The sequence below is a fragment of the Dama dama genome, chromosome 11, assembly GCF_033118175.1.
Source record: "Dama dama isolate Ldn47 chromosome 11, ASM3311817v1, whole genome shotgun sequence".
Taxonomy (NCBI): domain Eukaryota; kingdom Metazoa; phylum Chordata; class Mammalia; order Artiodactyla; family Cervidae; genus Dama; species Dama dama.
This window is the reverse complement of record NC_083691.1, coordinates 40,497,183-40,517,075: the sequence shown is the minus strand read 5'-3', so window position 1 is coordinate 40,517,075 and position 19,893 is coordinate 40,497,183. Positions and strand designations below refer to the sequence as shown.

Here is a 19,893-nt window from a genome sequence, read left to right as displayed (position 1 = left end):
TGGCCTGCTAGTTAATTGCCACACGGACTTCATGACACATGGGCAGATAATATGACATTTTCGGTTTCTGTCACTAGCAAACGCCACAACGTTGCTTGCACTAGTTGCTAAGAAGCTGTCAGAACCCATTAGCAATTGGCTAAAGTCGCCCTATGGCATTTCCTCATAGCATCAGCAAAACGAGCATAAATCACCCACTGGAGCCTACTGCTATCCTAATGAGGCTGTAAGCTTGTTTATGGACTAGCATCATTTTTATGATTATTTCCACCTTTTCAGTTTGCCTTCATTTGGCGGCAGGAGAAGTCAGCTCCAGGAATGAAGTCACTGCTGACATTTTACAAATGTGGTTCAGAGCTGCTGCCTGCTGCCGTGTGGTCGGCCGGCGGTCCTCCAAGTTTGTTTAGTGATCTAAAAAATAAAAAAAGGAAATAAATCCTCCGGAGACCGCAGAGAAGTGACTGTATCATATTGCAGTGTGGATGAAAATGTGCAAGGTACAATTGACCATTGAGACTTTCCTCTGAGGTGGAGACGTTCCGAGATCAATTTTCCAGTTTTAGAAAGTGGAAGAGGTTAAACAATTTATTAAGATCTATGAAAGCGTTTGCTTTGAGAATCGTCTGTTTTAGTATGCTCTCCTCCTTCCCCGTCCTCTCCATTTCCCTAACTTGTGTCAGGAAGGAGCGGGGTTTATTGTTTTAGGCTTTTCTGAACATGCACCAGTATTTACACTGGATTGAAAGCATTTGCTTCCAATGAAAATCTTGTCTTAGATTACAACCCAGCAGTGTAATTTCCCTCCCAGATGGGAGTAAAGTAGCTGTATTTGCCTAAAAACAGTAGGAAGAACAAACTGAGCATTAAGCCAAGGCTGTTTTTGGCTTGAGCTAATGATGTAATAGAAACCTTTTATTCGAGAGAGGTCACTGCCAGGGACTGAAGGGGGTGATCTGGCTCTTGCTTGAAAGGTTTCTCCATTGTATCTACATAAGTCTTCACTTAAAAAATTCTGTTCCTAATGCTTCTGCTTTCATACAGCAGAAATAAACAGGAAAGGTTCTGGTGAGTGTTACCCATGGAATGCAGAAAGCCTTCCTCTCCTAATGGAGTATATAATTCAGGTGCCCTTAAGGCACGCTTTCAGGAATTCTTTTGCCTGAGGTAATGGGAAGCTAAGGCTGCTTTAAGGCCTTGATTATCTATTGATGCACAAAGCTGGAAAAAAGTCATCTCCTCTGGATTATAGTAGATATTTCCATAAATTATCAATGAATTCTCTTCGAGGCAGGCACTAGGCATTGCCTGTTAAATTAATCTGAAGGGGTTTTGAGATAGAGAGAAAGGCTATTTTTTTTTTTTTTAAGGTGGAAAACAGTCATGGCAAGGTGATGAAAAACTGTGTCCTTAGGTTAGAAGCTTTTTAATCGATGATCTAGTAATATGTTTCTTTTCCTTGGTTACCTTTTGCATATTGAAAGTGGATTAGCCCATTGAAATTTTAAATGCTGTTGAGTTGTTTTCTTTTCTCATGTTTCTTTAATGAATTGTTATTTTATATGGTGAATTGCTTCTCTGAATAAAAAGCCTCTTTAAATATTGGACTTTCAAAGAATTTATTAGGCAAATCCAAGGGGACTCCTTATAAAACACTTGGTTATGCAAATAAAGGATCCTGTGAGGTGGAAGGAGCGGTGGTTTAGGGATGTGGGTGCCTGGCCCTGCCTGGACCACCAACCCATCCCCCCCTTGGGCGAGTCACCCAGAAGGTTCACAAGTACTTTCTTCATTTCTACCATGAAGGGTTGGGCATTGTGAGTCTCTATGATCTTTTTCACTGAGAACACAGCTACAGTTCTGTGGGCTTTTCACAGAATATACGATTTTTGTCAACAAAACTTTGAATAAAATTAAATTATGGATTTTAAATTGATAAAATCAGTTAAAATGTTTTAACTTGGGGAAACTTCTAAGATGGTGAGGGACAGGGAGGCTTGACATGCCACAGTCCATGGGGTCGCAGAGAGTCAAACACGACAGAGCGACTGAACAACAAATTGATAAAAATTCAACAGAGAAGTTTTGTATTTGTGGCATATGCTGTAATCCTAGGAGAAATGTTAAAATCAGTCTGTTACTCACCCAACAAATTTTTAATCGTCAACTCAGTCAAGGTAATTTGGGGGACAGTTTTCTTTTTGGAGGGATGGGGAGAGTTTCCTGAGGGAGCTCTGTTAAGAGCAGTAAATTAATGACAGGCTAACTACATTAGATTCTACTGAAATAGCTTAAATCAAAATAGGGAATTCTTTAATATCCTGTGATAAATGATATGGAAAAAAACATGAAAAATAATATATATGTATGTAACTGAGTCACTTTGCTGTATAGCAGAAATTAAACGCAACATTGTTAATCAACTATACTTCAGTAGAATTTTTTTTTTAAATAAGGAATTCTTTTTGTGTGTAGAATTTAGATAAAAGAAGCTAAGACTACAGAAATTCAAGAAGCAGTACGAAGGAATCTGAGGCTAGTTTCCCTGTATGGATTTGCCAGAGTTCTTTGGGCCATGTGGATGGGTGAACACAGGGAGTGTGTTAGCTTGTTGCTAAGCCTTGCCTCTCTAGCTCTTCTTTCTGGGTCAAGATCAACCTGTCCCTCTCTAAAAACCAGTAGCTTCCACTGAGAGAGCTGGGGTACCAGTCTGACAAAAGCTAAGCTACTTTTTTTTCTAGGGTAGTAACTTCAGTCCACTGTTGTTTTCCTTTTTAACTTTTGTGCCTAAACTTCAAGTGTTTACTTTCCATTTGTACCTTTTGCCTTGTTTTTTAGGCAGTGTTATTACATAGGCTGAAATTTCACCTTTTTTTTTCTTTTTCAATATGCCATTTTCAAAGGAACACTACATTTTTGATTTTGTGTCACAGACCCCAAAAATTATCTAGAAGAAACAACTTAAATGTTGTGACAAAAATCAATGGAAAAATAGGATCCAGTGTGCAGGATTGTGTAAGCAGTGACTTTTCAGTGAGAAAAATTTAAATCTAGAAGAAATTTAAGAAACTGCCTGGATTATTAGAGGAATACAGTCCCGATGGACTGTTAATTTAACATCACTTAGTTGATTTCAAGTCATTGTTTTCCAATAAAACGATTTCAAGAGTTTTCCCCTTACTATACTTGAGGCTCTCTTTCTATGACAAGAAAAATTATATTCTATTTGAAGCATTCCTATGTCAAACTGCTTATATGATGGATTACCTACATTTCCACGGCCTACTTTATTCTTAAGATAGATCACTTGCGGAAATAGTTGAGATCTTAAATGCATCTTCTCATAAGTTGACGTCAATGACTTTATGTTGGATTTGGATACTCAGGCAGGGACAGCACCTCTGCTCATGGCTTCCACCATATTTAACTCCCCAGTAGAAGTTACACTTAACGTGTCTCCACTATCCACATGTGAGTAGTTATCATAGCAACAAAGCTACTAAGGAGATTGGGTATTCCCCTCCATTCCCTTTAACCTTTCCCACTGTTCCTTGGAAGAAGTTCCTTAGACCTGACTACTTTTGAGCCTAGGCCTTGGTCTTTCTGTCTTGACTAAAAAAAAAAAAAAAACAGTACCAAATAAACTATGAATCACTGATATTGCTCTTTTGGTTTTGTTTATATCCAAAGGCATTCTATTTGAATAAAGCATGTCAAGGTAGCATCAGTCAAAATTTGATTCACTATGTTTGCAGGTGATGGCTTGGACAACAGTGTAGCTTCCCCCAGCACAGGTGACGATGATGATCCAGATAAGGACAAAAAGCGTCACAAAAAGCGTGGCATCTTTCCCAAAGTAGCCACAAATATCATGAGGGCGTGGCTGTTCCAGCATCTAACAGTAAGTGGATTCTAAATGACATATATAAACTAAATATGGACAATGAACCAGTTTTGATAGAAAAAAAAATGGGGAAGAATGATCCCTCTGGACTTGGAATATTTCATAAATCACTGTGTGCCCACAGTTCTTACAAAAGTGTTAGCACTTGTTTCCTAGATCCTTACCCCAAATGAGGAGTTTTATTTGAAGTTTGCTATTTCAATTTTGCTCACTTTTGTAAGTTATAAGGTTTAGGAGATCATGAGCACTTGTAATGTGAAGTATGTATGTTAATGATGTTGCTTTTCTCAGCGTGACTCTTAAGTACCAGGAACCAGATCCCACTAAGAACAAAGTCAGACAAACCCCAAAGAGAAGGACTTAATTTCTTCCAATGCTTTACAGTGGACCTTTATGGTGACTGGTCTGCAGAAATTTAAATCTTGTTGCAATGGCAGGATGCTCACATAATTTGCTTTTAAGTGGTTTGAACGTACTGGCTGCCATTACAAAATGTTCATCCGAGTCAGAGCTGCACAGTGAAAGTTGTCCCTGCGTTTAGAACTGAAAAGGGAAACAGCAATACAGAGTCAGTCCTTCCTGTGTAGTCCCTAGCGACTTTTCAAGCCGAGTTAACAGTTTATATTGTCTGTGTGAGTATTGCTGTTTTCACTGCAGGAATTCTCCTGGAGATGTGAGAAACTGGAGATTTGGGGCTTTATGCAACTGAGGGGTTTGTTTTGTTTGGTTATTGTTCTGAATGGATTTCATGTTGAAAACACTTATCATCATAATATTTTGGTGGATATTTTTGGAAGTGCATACTTATTTAAGGACATCTAAGGAAGAAGATGACATGAAAATTTATGGATAAAGTAACATTGAAAGTCAAAAACTTGTTGACCTGGGGGATTTTCAATAGTATGGACAAAGGGTGAATTTAGGCAAGGCATAGTACAGACTAGCCTAAGATGAATGAATGTTAAAAAAATTTTTTTTTTTTTAAATATTAGGAGCAGACCTTTTGTTACTGTTTTTAGGTTAGTTTGCCTTTCTTAAAGTCATTTGTTTTTCTTCAGTATCAAAGTTAATTCTCCATTGTCACTAACGTGTCCAGACCTGTTGACCCTCACATCCTTGACCACTTTCAAAGCTATGTTCCTCAGTGACTTATACTGATATAGGGAGACGAACAGGGGATGTGGGAAGCCATGCTGGTTCAGCTCCTCTGGATAGAGAATGTGCCTTCAATAACACTCAAGGCTATAAATTAATCCCAATTTTACAGCATCCCTAAATAAAATAAAAACTGAGAGCAGCAGGACTAACTGAAAAATAGTTTCTTTCCTTTTCTTCTTCCCTGTATGATTCCAAACAGTAACTAGACTATGCTGACAGTTTTGGAATCAGCTTTGAGAATAATACCGGTAGTGAGTTGAAGATGTAGATGGTTTAGCTGATTTTAACATCATATTAGGTTGACCTAAAACCTGATTTGGGTGCCATTACTTGCCTGCCACTTGTCGTATTTATGTGGATGGTTTGAGATCTGCCTTTTGAAAGTTTGCTGTTGAGGATTATTGACCACCACCTAAGCGGGGAGGGAAGGGCTAGGGTCTAGAGGGCATAGCATGAAAAATAGTCTGGCATCTAAAGTCAGCAAGAGATAAGAAGTGACACTTGGGCAAAAGTGCTGATGCAGCCACGTTGGTGTTTCACCACTTGAGCTAACCGACTAACCTCTGGACGAGTGGGGAGAGAGGACAAAATCAGGTTGATCCTGAAGTCACAGCCAAACCCTTTATGTTTCCTGTACTAACAGAAAGAAAAGATAGACTTCATCAGCCTCTATTTCAATCTGCAAAGGAGTTTTGGCTTCCCTTGAAGCTGAGGTGCCCCTGAATAAAATATAATCAAATATTGGTTCAGACAGAATCAGGAGAGAAAAGCAACTTCTCTTATTAATCCACCAGATTTCCTGGTTTTCTAGGTCATATCCTTGTGAAGAACCTTGCCAAGAGCTGTGTTATTTTTAAAAAAACCACACACACACACACACACACACACACACTTTTAAAATGGCCAGCATGACTTTACCTACATTGCAATGCTCTTTGTGGTCCATATATTATTGGGGCAGTTGCAATAGAAATTATTCATGAACTGTCTGATTTTGTGGAGGTCCAGCTAATTTCCTTCAGGCTGGGGGTCGGTGCTGGCCTGTACCACTACCCCGAAGAGGGAAACCCATTTGTTCTGGTCTCCCTGGCATTCTAGGAATGCTCATAGACATTGTCTCCTGGTTTCCATTGGACGTTTCCACCCTCCTTCCCCTCTCCACTGCTATCTACTCATACAAAATATTGGTAATGCTAATGGTCTCTAAAAAGTAAAACCTCTCGTAATATCATCTAAAAAAGAAAACTGAGAAGATATATTTACATTTTCTCCCTCTTTCCTTAGCCCAGTGAGAAAGATCCCCCTCCATTCCTCTTCTCCAATTGCTGGAGTAGATTGATCTCCAGTTACAAGGAATAGCCTTCTCCTTGTCTCCTTATACTTGAAGGAATGCACAAACTGTTTAGGTAACATTTATAGTCAAGAGCTGATTATAATAAGTGATATGAAAAAACCTATAAAGAGACTTTTATTATTATTTGTCCAAATGTAAGTAACTACTGTTATCTTAGTGTTAATTCTTTAGCAAATTTATTTCAGATTCTGGAAGAATTTAGAGAGGCATAATTCAATTGAAAGACTGTACAAATTGTAGAGGATCACATTCTTCTATATGATTAATGCAACTTAACCAGGAGATTCTTTCTGGAGTCTTGCTAAATATAAAATAGTAATTGAAACTCTGGCTAATTAAAACAATAGCAATCGCATTTTATTAGCAAATTGTAAAAACTAATCTTTTAAATATCAAAAAGCATATTATAAAACCTCACACACCTTTTGGAAAGCAAATTGCTGTTTTGTTTTTTTTTTTCTTTTTAAAATAAATGGGTCAATCTTTTCATTGAGTGTATTCAGTTAAAAAAAAATCTGCCTTTGAAAGGGCTTTCAGCATTTGTTTGTTAAGGGGAGTAGAAAAGCTCTGAATTAAAAAAAAAAAAAAACTTTCTGGATTTGCACCCCAGCTGCATAAGAAAAATGTGCCTTTCTGTAGTTGGCTGCAGGTAGTTTTAATCAGTAGCACATTTTACTACTCCAAGGAGAGAACTAAAGCTTCATTCTTGGACTCACAGTCTCTAGCAAGCTAAACTGGACATACTTGTGTATTATGAAGACAATAAAAGAAAAAGGAAACAGGTTTTAAACTTTGGTGCTGATGGGGTAAAAGGAAATTTTAGTGATGTGAATTTCCAGTTAGCTAGTTTTGATAACTAGAGGTCTCCTAAAAAAAAAAAAAATATTGCCTGGAATTGAAAAGAGTGACTAACATTATTTAGATAATGAGAGAGAATTCAAAAGGAAATGAAAGTATATATTATAGAAATGCTTGCATTTGCCTGAAGACAAATCACTGCAAATGATTAGAAAGTACTTAATATTTGGCTGTGAGTCACTATATAGTCACGATCAGTTCAGGGGCATATACCACGTCAAGATATTTTTCCTTCCTTAAGGGTATTATTCCAACTGTAAATATAACCTACTATGTCATAATGTTTAAGCAGGATGTGTTTTGCATATTACTGGTTATCTTGCTACATGGCATTACAAAGATACATGCCTAAGGGCTAGTAAAAATGAGGAGAAGGAATAAATACAATGTTTAAGGTAAAAAAAAAAATCAAGGATCTTTTGTCTGTTTTTCTACCCTAGCATGTTGCACACACACACACCTAAAATACTGCAATCTTAAATAAAATCTAAGTAGAAAAGCAGTTAATATGATTCTTATTTATTTAAAATATGCAGTGACATATTTTCCTGTATGGAGCTATTGTGTTCCCTAGGAATCCGGAGAGTTAGGGAAAGTGGAAGTTGTCAAAATGCATACCTGTAGATTCATGTGAAGAAATCAGACGGGGGTGACATATTTGACTTTAATTCACATTCTCTTGGATTCCCCATCCTTTCACTGATCTTGAGGATTCCATTGGGTGCTATAGAGACAAACTTCATTTCTAAGTTATATACACATTTTGCTCTTTGAGTTTGTTTTCTTTCTTTCAACTTTTAGCCTGGAATTTTTTAATTTTTTATTTTTTTGCTGTAGCAAAATTTATGTCTCAGTTTCTGATTTATTAGACTTTCCTCTCAGTGTGGATAAAGCCAAAGTGAGGGGTTGTAGAATCTTCCAGGTTGAGAATTGCGTTGCCATAGAAACACTATTAGATGAAAAGTGCCCTGCGGGTCCGCCACTCTAAGGATGGAGTAAATGGAATTGAATTGGGAATTGAATGCTCTAGAAGAGACAGATGTTGTTTCATTGGTTTTGCTTTTGGTAACAAGATCTGGTGGAGCCATCTTAGTGTCATATCTCTGCTTGCAATTTTGGAAGAATTGCTCTATAAACATTATGAATTATTGTTACAATGAAAAAGTACTTCTCATTGGTATCCCATAACACATTTTGTTGATCAAGGTGAGTGGAAGGTCAAAAGGCAGAAAGACGTGCCTACAAGGAGGTACATAGTTAGGTAGCAGATGGAATTTGCTCCTCTCCTCCCATTTCTATTTCTTTTCCTATCCCTCACCTCTATTCTTTGCCAGTTTTAACAGTAAGTATTCTTATTGTGCCTTACCAGTTAGCATCCTTCAGCTAACCATTAGCCCTAAGATGGTAGTGGGGCAGGAAGACTATGTTCTTGAACTTTTGTCTGAAATGTTAGTCAGGGTAGTGCAAAGTATTTGGGGAGGACAGTCCAAACTAAGTCCTCTGTGTTCCTATGCCTGAGCCAAGGAGGGTGGCTTGTGAGGATGGCAGCTAAATTTTATCCTTTTTTTTCATTATGTGGTATCTACAGATACCTTATTAAATTAAGATACTTGAAAACTAGTACTAAGAAGAGAGATTTTTTTTCTCCTTTCAGGTGCCTGTGTCCCATATCAAAAATGAGCTTTCTGAAATTCACAAGAAGAATATCTTCACAGTTCTTACTTTTTTCTTTTATGTGGTTACCATTCACCTTTCCAGGCTTTAGTCATGATAATGGTCAGAGCTTGGCTTTGCTGAAATTAACACAGGCTTGGATGACAAATTCATCTTCCATTTAAAAGACCTCTGCTACTTTGGAGATTGTATATTTCAGCTTTGGTTAGCTAGGATCCTGAATATCTTTTTCCCAATTGGGACTCATTTGTCTCAGGAGGAAAATGGAGTATAGATTATTTAATTATTTGGAGGTAATGTTGGAATGTCCTCATTCTTCTGCAGTATACATCATATAAGCTCTATTTTAATAATGAGATGAGTGGTTTCTCGATTCTGGGGCAACTGCTTTTTTCTTTTTCTTAGCTGGTTATTGAAATCCTAATGGGATGGGTGATGAATTTTCTTAGGTCAGGTAAACTGAAAAGGCTACAGCTGGAATTCTTCACCCAGAAGAATCGGAGTTAATACTAATGATCATTGTGAATTAGAAGATCAAAGGCAAAGCATCAGCCTGTTCTCCAAGTTGCTGCCCCAGAGGCCATTAGTGACCTGGCAGAGCTCCCTCCCAGCCTCTTGCACACCTCCTTGCCTCTGCCCCAGCGTTTCTTCCCCATCCTAGTTATGCACCTCTGACCTGGGGGAATTACAGTCCAGTCCGTTGATGAAGAGGGATGGGGAAAAACAATCAAAAGGGAAAACAAAAGTCCAACTTGAAAATTGCTCATTTATCCAGGTACATAGGACCCCTAAGCAGATGAACTCTGACTGGGGCTCTGTGAATTTCAGGGTGTGATTGAGATTTTTGTGCTCAAATGGTTTATTCATTTCACAGATGATTGGGGCCTTTATGTGGTACCTTATGTGAGGGACTTTTGTAGTATCTGGATGGCAATTTGTCAGATTATTCTAAAATTTTCATTTGTTTCCAAGACTAAGTTAAAAATATGCTGTAACTTGGTTTTCTGATATACTCTTAATTGGGTTGATTAAATAAAGGATTAGGTTCAAAATGGAAGTGCTCATATAAGCACAGTTTAAGTTGACAGTTGCTGATGCATGTAACTGGAACACTGGCTGGCCATTTACACTTCAACACATATATCAATATCATGTCTTCCAATTCCTCCTGGTGATGATATATTTTTGAAGGCAAAATACCAAACTCAGTCAATGAATGCGCAACTGCTGCTGCTCCTGCTAAGTCGAGTCAGTCGCGTCCGACTCTGTGTGACCCCGTAGACGGCAGCCCACCAGGCTCCCCCATCCCTGGGATTCTCCAGGCAAGAACACTGGAGTGGGTTGCCATTTCCTTCTCCAATGCATGAAAGTGAAAAGTGAAAGTGAAGTTGCTAAGTTGTGTCTGACTCTTCGAGACCCCATGGACTACCTGGCTCCTCCGTCCATGGGATTTTCCAGGCAAGAGTACTGGAGTGGGGTGCCATTGCCTTCTTGAATGTGCAACAGCTCGTCCTCAATTTATCTTTTGAGTTAAAATTGGAGTGTTACATACATATGTGTGAATGTATTCACTAAACTAACTCAGTCTAGCCCTTAGGAAATTTATATAATATAAACTTGGCTTTTAACTTTCTCAGTGTTTAAGATTCTTAGTGCAAGTACTTTGGTTTAAAGAATGGAGGTTTGATGGAGAGAAAATCCAATGGTTTTGTTTTAGAAAGGATTCCAGTGTTTTGGTTTGGTCTGACTGGTTGGTTGTTTGCCAGTAGAAGTAAATCACTATGTCATGGAATTTAGGAGATTTCACTTAACTTAAAGCTTCCTCTGCACATCTCAGTCTTTCTTATTGAAGTGTGATTATGACTCTGTGTACATATGTGTCCCTATGTGCTTGGGCATTTTTCTGTCAGACAAATCTCTCTGAACCCCTGCCATCCGTACCAGCACTAGTGGACAACTGATCTATTTTACTTCTTTTAATCCTCTAAATAGCTATGTTCAAGGCTCTCATTTTTCTGTTTCTGCTGTTGGAAGCCAGTGCCAGAGGGTAAGCAATGATTGTGGAGACCACATTTGCAATGGTCACAAAATTCTCTGGGTTATGGGCCAAGCTTATCTGAGCTATGATTACTAAATGACATGAGACAGCAAAAATCATTTTATTAAAGTTCCAAGGTAGTAACAATAGTGATTGTGCAGGGTCACGTCAAAATGACTGCTATAGACAAGCGTGCTCATGTTTCAATACTGCTGGTCCTTCCATTTGCAAGTCCCGAGCCTGGTAAAGGTGGCCTTCCTCAATGGATTGGATACTCGGCTCAGTGTGTAGGAGCAGGAGAGAGCCCACAGACATTCAGATAAGGCATCCATTTCTTGGTGGGCCTATAGATAGCCTCCAAGAGCAAAGGAGCAGCTAAAAGCATTATGCCAGGAAATTGTCTAACGTTTCAAAAACCTTTTAGTTTTTGTGTTTTCTTGCTCTTGCAAAATGCCTCCACTCAGCAACTGATAGCCCAGGAGGTGTGGCTCCCAATACAAGAAGTATTGCTCTATCTTCGGACACTCCAAAGAAAAGATGGGCGTCACATGACTCAGTGTTATAAATGCAAACACCTTAAGTTGATTCATATTCAAATGAGACATAAGTTACTTGGTTTTATAATGGATTATTCAAAATATTGGGAAATAGAGACCTTTGGTTTGATTTAAATAACTTGCTTGTATTTGAATGTCCTTCTGGTATTATCGCTCCAGAAAAAAAATGAGGCAATATAATATGAACTTAACCTTTTAGGTGTCTTTGCTTTTCAGTTCCTAATATTCTGCCATCAGTGTTTGTCTGTTTTCACATTAACTTTGTTGCTAGCAGCCCCGCAGAGCACTCTCCTGTGACAGGAATGACCTCTGAGAATTCAGTGTCCTAGGAAGTTCTTGGGACATCCAGAGGCCACGAGGTGTAGTGTGTTAATAGGAACGCTCATCCTAAGAAAGATCAATGAGTGGAGAAAATTTCTATTGCAGTTTATAGAAGTTTAAGAATAATTCCTATCTCTTATTTAAAGAAAAGTCAGTTTTCAAACTTCTTGGAGGAGGAACTCCACAAAAATGACTTGATGTCATTCTTGAAAAGAAATGAAATTATCTCCTGCCTGCATAATGTTACTTGTTTTTTCACTTGTTACTGAATTTTTAAACAGCGATCCATTGATTGCTTGGATGTTTTGACATTGGATCATTCTGTCTTGTTAACAGCTAAAGGAAAAAATTGATCAAAAAGTTAAATTATAATTTGTGTTGCTGTGGTGCTTTATGTTTTTTTAAAACTTATTAAATTAAAAATAATTTTTAATTGATTGTTTATTTACTTTTGGCTGGGCTGGGTCTTCGCTGCTGTGAGGGTTTTTGTCTCGTTGCAGTGAGTGGGGGTTACTCTCAAGTTGCCCTGTACAGGCTACTCATTGTGGTGACTTCTCTTGCTGTGGCTCCCAGCACAGGCTCAATAGTTGTCGTGGACGGGCTTAGTTGCTCGGCAGCATGCGGGATCTCCCTGGATCAGGGATCAAACCAGTGTCTCCTGTATTGGCAGGCGGATTCTTTACAATTCAGCCACCGGAAACCTCCTGTTATCTTTATTTAAAAAAAAGAAAATTGGGGGCCCCACAACGGTCCATGTGATATCCCAGTTCCCCGACCAGGAGTGAAATCTGTGCCCTTTGCATTGGAAGCATGGAGTCTTAACCAATGGACTGCCAGGCAAGTTCCAGTGGTACTTTGTAGTTTAATCTTTTCATATACACTGTACTCTTAATCCTATAAAGTAGGCAGGATGACAAAAATGAAGCTGAGAGAAGTTAATGAATTGTCTCAAAGTCAAAAGCTAGGAACTGGCAGAGCTGGGGATCTAGGATCTCCTGTCTTGAATGTGCTTTTTTTAAAATCATATTTCCTCCCAAACAGAGCAAATCAGATCACATCGTTGGGAGTTCATAGTTATAATAATCTCACTTCAGGAGCTAGCTGATTAGTATTTTTTAAATAAAAATATGAGCCAGAATGTTTGGCATAAAACTTCATAGTACAACCTGATGGTTATTGGTAACTGAGTGTCAAGGATGGTCCTCTCCTATCTAGATTCTTTTTTCCAGATTTATCTGTGCCTAAAAAAGGCATAGCTGCAGCTATTGATACTTTATGCAATTGTAATCATTTATACATTGTTAGAATTTTAGACTTTATACAACTGTCCTTTCTTGCTTATGGAAGTAGGTAAATCTCTAGCCCTGTCTGTGACTAGCAATGAGTGATCTTGATTTGGAAGTGAGGAAATCTTTCTTCTTCCAATTCCTAGGTAAACCTTTGAACACAGAATTTAGCTCCTTGAAGATTTTTTTCTTTTTTTTTTTTTCGCCTGTCACATGTTCAGGACGCCAAAGAGCTATGTCTTTAATTTGCTTTATGGAGATAGAAGAAACTGCTTATGCAGCCCCGATTACTCTTGAAACTACAATCCAACTGTCGTTTCTCAGCAAAGAAGGCTGCTAAACCCTGGAGAATTAAGTCACCGCTCTGGGGTATGACACTGAGGTCTGATCATTTTAAAGCTAGTAATAACCAGAATCCTAAAATTCTTATGAATAAAATGTAATTTTAGTAATGTTTCCATAAACAGTGGTAATGGTGGCATTTTAGTAGGCAGTGACATTAGTCACATCCAAATTGCACCACATTGGCTTTTAAATTACTCCACCTGTCTGTATGAATAGAATTTTCAGTGTAAAAGCAGAGAGACAGCTGCTGCTAACGTCTCCTTCTCCCGGTGCAGATAATGCTGGCAAATCTACATGCATAAAGGACTGGTTTGTGATGTAAAATGTACCTGACCCTGCTGGCTCCTGAGCTGCAGAGAAATACCTTTAATTACCAGTGGCTGTGTTTAGTTGTTGACATAAAAATGTCAGCTTCCAGGGGTGTAACCTCAGGTTCACTCCCTCTAGTCATGTCACCCACTGTACACACTTTTCCTTCCACCGACATCCGTAGTGAGACGGGTGAGTGTTTATCTTGATGTGTTTCAGAAACATGCAAGGCATTAATACTTAAAAGGAAAACATCTCATACTGTATGAACTTGATTGATGATCTTTCCATTGGAGAACTTTTAAAGATTAGTGGAATCGAGTTCCTTCTTTCTAGCCAGAATGAAAATACCGGATACTGTTTATACCTTCAAAAGATTTAACATCATTCATCTAATACAGATACACTTTCTCATGTGAGGATCATGGCCAGGCATTTTATAGAGTAGATAGAGCAGGTAAAGAATAGAAGGGGTTGAGTCTATTACTTTTTTTTTTTTTTTTTTACCATATACCCAGGTTTCCTGTTGATACAGGATGAAGCTTTTTCTGGAGAAGCCTGTTTGCTCTTGACCTTTTGGTTCTGGTCTATTGTAACAACTAGATCGAAATAGGAGTGGGCCAGCCAAGAGGAGCCTCCTGTTTACAATGCCTGTTGCCAACGATGTATTTGGCGAAATGGTAAATAGAAGATATACTTGTCTGGCTCGTTTGCAGGCATTCTTTTTGACTTCTTTCACACAACTGGTGTTTTTGTGTTTAATTTAACAAGGAATGAGTAGTAAATGAAAGCTGCTGCCTGAAATCCCACTGTGAGCGTGTTTTGCACTTGGCTCCCCAGTGACAAGGCAATTTGTGAAATTATGTGATGGAGTAATTAGATGAAGCCAGGGCTCCTGATTGTTGCCATGCATATGTGGCGAGGGTTTGTTGCGAAGAGGGAGGGAGAGGGAAAAAAAATAGATTATTACCCTGGCAAGTTGGCTCAAAGCTTCTTCATTTATTTGTAAACAGAATATTTAGTGACCGCATAGGAAGTAGCTGTAATCACCAGCTCATAAAGAAACCACAGCAGAGCTTTTGGATTTTTGCAGAGTGCTCATGTAAAATTTAAGCTGGGAGGCAGAATCCCTGTTAATGTAATTAGGATCTAATTTACCACCCTTTGCACACAGATGTAATAATGTCTAGATATTTATTCTATCTTTAAGCACGTTACGTATACCTCAGTGCAGCAGTTACTGAACAGAAACAGGTGTGAGCACTTCCCTAATTCGTTTTTACACTGTAAACACATAGCAATTTAAGGGAAATATTTACCAAAAACGAGGGGAAGGAATGTCTGCAAATGAGGCAGTAATGGACAGTTGCCCTTTATGTACTGATGGATTTCTCAATGGTTAAGTAAATTAAAGCAAATGCTAGAAAAATCAATAGGCCAGCATAGTCTTGGTTTTGCCTCATAGACTTCGGGACAGAATGACAGATGTGGTGTCTATGACCCATTTAAGTATTAATGCCTGAAAAACTGCTTCTGCATGCAAGGTTATATAGGCTTTGAAACATTCCGCTATATTACATTACAGACAATAATATTTTTAAGTATATACGGAATTTATACGTTCCAGTGAGGTTGTTCTTACGTGATACATTTATACTGGAAGATTAGTTGTTGCAATAGCACCATAAATCAGTTTTGAATGTTCCCACACAGAAACATCTTCATAAGGCTATAGTTGAAAGGTAAAGATGATGTATATCAAGCTTCCATGTCTGGTGAAGTGAATATGCTCCATGACACTCTATGTGGAAACCAAATTAGATTTAATTAAGGGGTAGATGCTCAGAGCCTTTGGGGGAAAAAATCTGTAAAAAACCACTGAAATGTGGCATTAGAATTCAGTTAATCTCCAGTGCTCGAATGCTATATTTTACATTTGTACCAACATGGATCACATGTCAGATAGGTCAACTCTCACAGGATGTGGAATTTCAGAACTGTCCTAATGTTCTTAGTGATAGGTGTTGACCTCTGAGAATGAGGAGGTCAGTCTTCTGGTAGCATCACAGAACGTGCATTCCCCCATCCATTGCTCCCATTACCAACGTCAAGAGAAATGGTGGAAATACTCTCCCAGGGTTGGATTGTTGATTACTAGAGACAGGAAGAAAAAATGTACATGAGTACTGGCTTCAGGAACCAAAGCTGATTTCCAGACCAAAATAAAATGGAGGGTTGAACTCATTGTGTTGGTCATTCAAGGAAAAGGTGCCTTTTGTTGCAGAGAAAGTTGTGTTGGCTTGAAGTGTCCTGTTTACCTTCTTATGCTGAGTGAATTCAGGCAATCATTCCTTCCTTCTCTGTCCTTGACAAAGCAGACCTGGGCCAGCCTGCATCTGGGTTTTTTAAATTGGTATTTAAAAGTGATATTGTGGGATTTCCCTGGTGGTCCAGTGGGTAAGACTTCACCTTCCAATTCAGGGGGTGTGGGTTTGATCCCTGGTTGGGGTGCTAAGATCCCACATGCCTTGTGACCAAAAAGCCAAAACATAAAACAGAAGCAATATGATAACAAATTCAGTAAAAGACTTTAAAAATGGTCCACATGAAAACAAATCTTTAAAAAAAAAGGCATTGCACTTTTTAAAGGTGATACTGTGATGAACCAAATTCTTAGAAACATTGCTAGGTTGGAATGATGGTGAGAAGTAGCATATTAATTTAGGTTTCTAAATGGAAGATATTTTCCTGATTTTTACTCTTCATACAATAGAGTATGTGTAACTACAACATGTACAATTTAAATTTAAAATTTAAAATGTACATGTTTGGAGGTTAAACTGAGGCGTAAATAGTAACTTCACAAAACAAAAGTCTACCATCTAAAAAACTGGGAAATGGAAATTAGTATGGAATTGAAGATTCCTTTGCTTCTTCAAAGCAGTGCTTCTTAAACTTTTATGTGCATTCCAGTTATCTGGGAATCCTTTTTTGCGTGGAGATTCTCAGAGGGATGGGGCCTGAGAATCTGTATTTTTAATAAGCTCCCTGCTGCTATTGGACTGCAGACCAGACTGTTCATAGCAAGGATCTAAGGAACGTGAGCAAGATAACAGATTTTTAAATGGAAAGATGATTGTTTCTTTCCATCTTTGATTTTTTTATACTTTGATTTTTCCCCCTCTGATCTTGAAACAATGTATTATTTTTATCACATCTATTGGACTAAAGTGTTTTCTTTTTCCTCTGCTAACTTTCAGTTCTTTCTCAATGTACAAGACCTTTCTTTTAATTATCAAAGAGTTTTTAAAAGATAGACTTTGTGCTTTAGAACATTTTTGAGTTCATAACAAAACTGAGGGAAAATGACCTAGGTTTCCCATAGACTCCCCCCCACCACCACATATGGGCTTCTTCCATTAGCAGGGCCCCCCACCCGGAGTGGTTCATTTCTTGCAGTGGATGAACCTACACTGACACATCAGTGTCACCCAAAGTTCAAGGTGTCCATCAGGGTTCACTGTTGGTGTTGTACATTCTATGGGTTTGCACAAATGTCTGACATGTTGTCCATCATTATAGTATCATATGGGGTAAATTCATGCCCTAAATGAGTATCACAGTGTTTTCATTGGCTGAAAGCTCCTGATAGATCAAGGGCTCTGCAGATATACTGTGTTTTTCTTTGGGGCTTGCTGACAGCACACTTGTGTGACAGGATGGGTGAAATGGTAGTCCTGAAGGTCGGACGTTCCAGATTCTTCCTCTTCGCCCATACTTGGCTCCAGTGTTCTGGTGACAGTATGCAGGGATGGAAGTTATCATAGGGAGAGGGCAGCATGTGCATTGCGGTGCTGCTCTCGGATTCTTACTTTAGCACTCCATATCTGGTACGGGCTTCCCAGGTGGCGCTTATGGTAAAGAGTCTGCCTCCCAGTGCAGGAGATGCAGGAGAAGCTGGTTCCATGCCTGGGTAGGGAAGGTCCCCTGGAGAAGGAAATGGAAACCCACTCCAGTATTCTTGCCTGGAGGATCCCATAGACAGAGGACCCTGGCACGCTACATACAGTCCATAGGGTTGCAAAGAGTCAGACACGACCGAAGCGACTTAGCACACACAGATCTGGTAGGCTTTGTCAGCGAGGAAGTAGCAGAATCACCAACTACAGAAACAATACTTTCATTTGAGGGAGAAATGCTTTTGTTCCTAGTCCTGCTCACCAACTTCAGTCTGCTTCAGGAAATCCTTTTGTATTTCCGCTGCCTAGTACACTTTGTCTGCCTTGGGCACTCTCAAATTTCACAGCATCCTGGAAGATGAATTTGTTTTAAAAATTGAGCATCCAAAGAAACAGTCATCCAAGTCCAGGAAGCACAGAGAGTCCCATATAGGATAAACCCAAGGAGGAACACGTTGAGACACATATTAAACTGACAAAAATTAAATACCAAGAAAAAATATTAAAAGCAACAAGGGAAAAGCAATAAATAACATACAAGGGAAGAAGGAGCATCCAAAAAGTATATTCTCTCTAGTTGGGCTAAGATCTAAAGACTGTTATAAATAGCACATACCTATTAATCATTGCTTAGTGGGTAAATTCTCTCACTCATTAGAGTTCACAGGCTGGATGTAGTTTCTTGAAATTAGGTCGTTTATTTTGGTCTAAGTCATTGAGGATCAAAGGTCACAAGGAATCCAAAAGCCATTAGTCAGGGTTCTTTTCTGGACCCCTTAGATGTCATTGTGCGAGTCACCCATGGCAGCCCGGGCCTGGCCTGCTGTCAGGGAGCTGGCAGGGTGCCTACTTTATTTCCAGTTTGCATAGATAAAAAGCAGAGCAGCTACTCTCAGAATCACTATAAAAATAAGCTTACATAAAATCTCCATTTGAAATACAGTATGTGTGTGCCCCTGCATGTGTTCTCTTATGGAAACCAGGGGCCCTGGAAATCAAAATTAGGAAGAGAGGCATACATTTGATGGCATCGTGGATTATCCTTTGTTTTGGTGCAGGCATTTATAATTCATTGCGAAGCTAGGGAAGACCAGATTCTCACAAAGAATTGTAACGACAAAGCAAATGTTTTAATTTGCGAATGTAGAGTAGAATAAGGAAATCGCTTTAGCCGTTGTCAAAAATGTACATTGCCATCCCCTCTTGATAATATTGAAGTACATTTGGCAGTAATGAGTTTATGCATATCAGGAGTGGTGGGCAAGAGATGTAGTCAGGTCGATTCATTTACTCCCCCCATTGAGCCCTGTGGGTCTTGGGTCCACACCTTGAAGTGAAAACATCATCAATTACCAAGACGACAGGCACCCTGGACTTACTCCCTGAAAGAGTTCGTTTTGGACCAGAAACTGTGAGCACTAAGTAACATTCATCAGTGTGCAAGAGAGTGATTGAGTGGGGTGAATTTTCAAGGAAAAAAGACCAAATTAACATGTATGTACATTAATTTTGAAAAATCCAGCTGTAAGCAAGTATCCTGTTTGATTTGAAATGATTATTGAGTACTTTGCATGTGGTGCTACAATTAATCATTATACCCCCACTTCATAGATGGAACATTTAATGGAAGGAAGTAGGCTGGAAAAGTCTGAAGATCTACCAGAGGTCTTTGTGTAGGATAAAGTAGAAACTGGAGAAAAATTCAGTGCCTTAATTGTCAACCTGTTGGGTGTCACTACTTCCAGACTTTGAGACTTAAGATAGTGGTTTGTTTTTGCTCTTGAAACATTGACTAGATCTGGTGATAGCCGAGGCAGAGGTCCTCACGACGTCATCAGGGCCGTGCCTTTGCCACACTCACTCAGAAGCCGTCACAGCTGTTCTGTGGCATCGCCCTGCATGGGTGCCGGGCTGCCTCTAAACTCTCCGTGGTTCTGACGCCTGTGCCGCTCAAATGTGTGTGGTGGCAGGGAGGGGAAAGGATTCTGTGGCATCAGGATGAAGACAGGGCTCTTATCTGAAAAGTACCTAGAATTGTTTGGTTTGTGCGGAGAGATGGCTGGGATGTTTTCCATGACAGAGTGACCTAATTCCATGCACAGTAGGAAAAAGGACCTTCCAAATCTGCTTTTT

At 39.1% G+C, this 19,893-nt stretch overlaps 1 protein-coding gene across 2 annotated transcripts in view; it reads left to right on the top strand.

Moving 5' to 3' along the window:
* Positions 1 to 19,893, top strand: part of MEIS1 (Meis homeobox 1) — a 142,974-nt gene that overhangs the window by 75,137 nt on the left and 47,944 nt on the right. For both annotated transcript variants that reach the window (XM_061155176.1, XM_061155177.1), the window contains exon 8: positions 3,753 to 3,898. In XM_061155176.1, the coding sequence (XP_061011159.1) occupies positions 3,753 to 3,898 (146 nt within the window). The remainder of the gene's footprint in view (positions 1 to 3,752; positions 3,899 to 19,893) is intronic.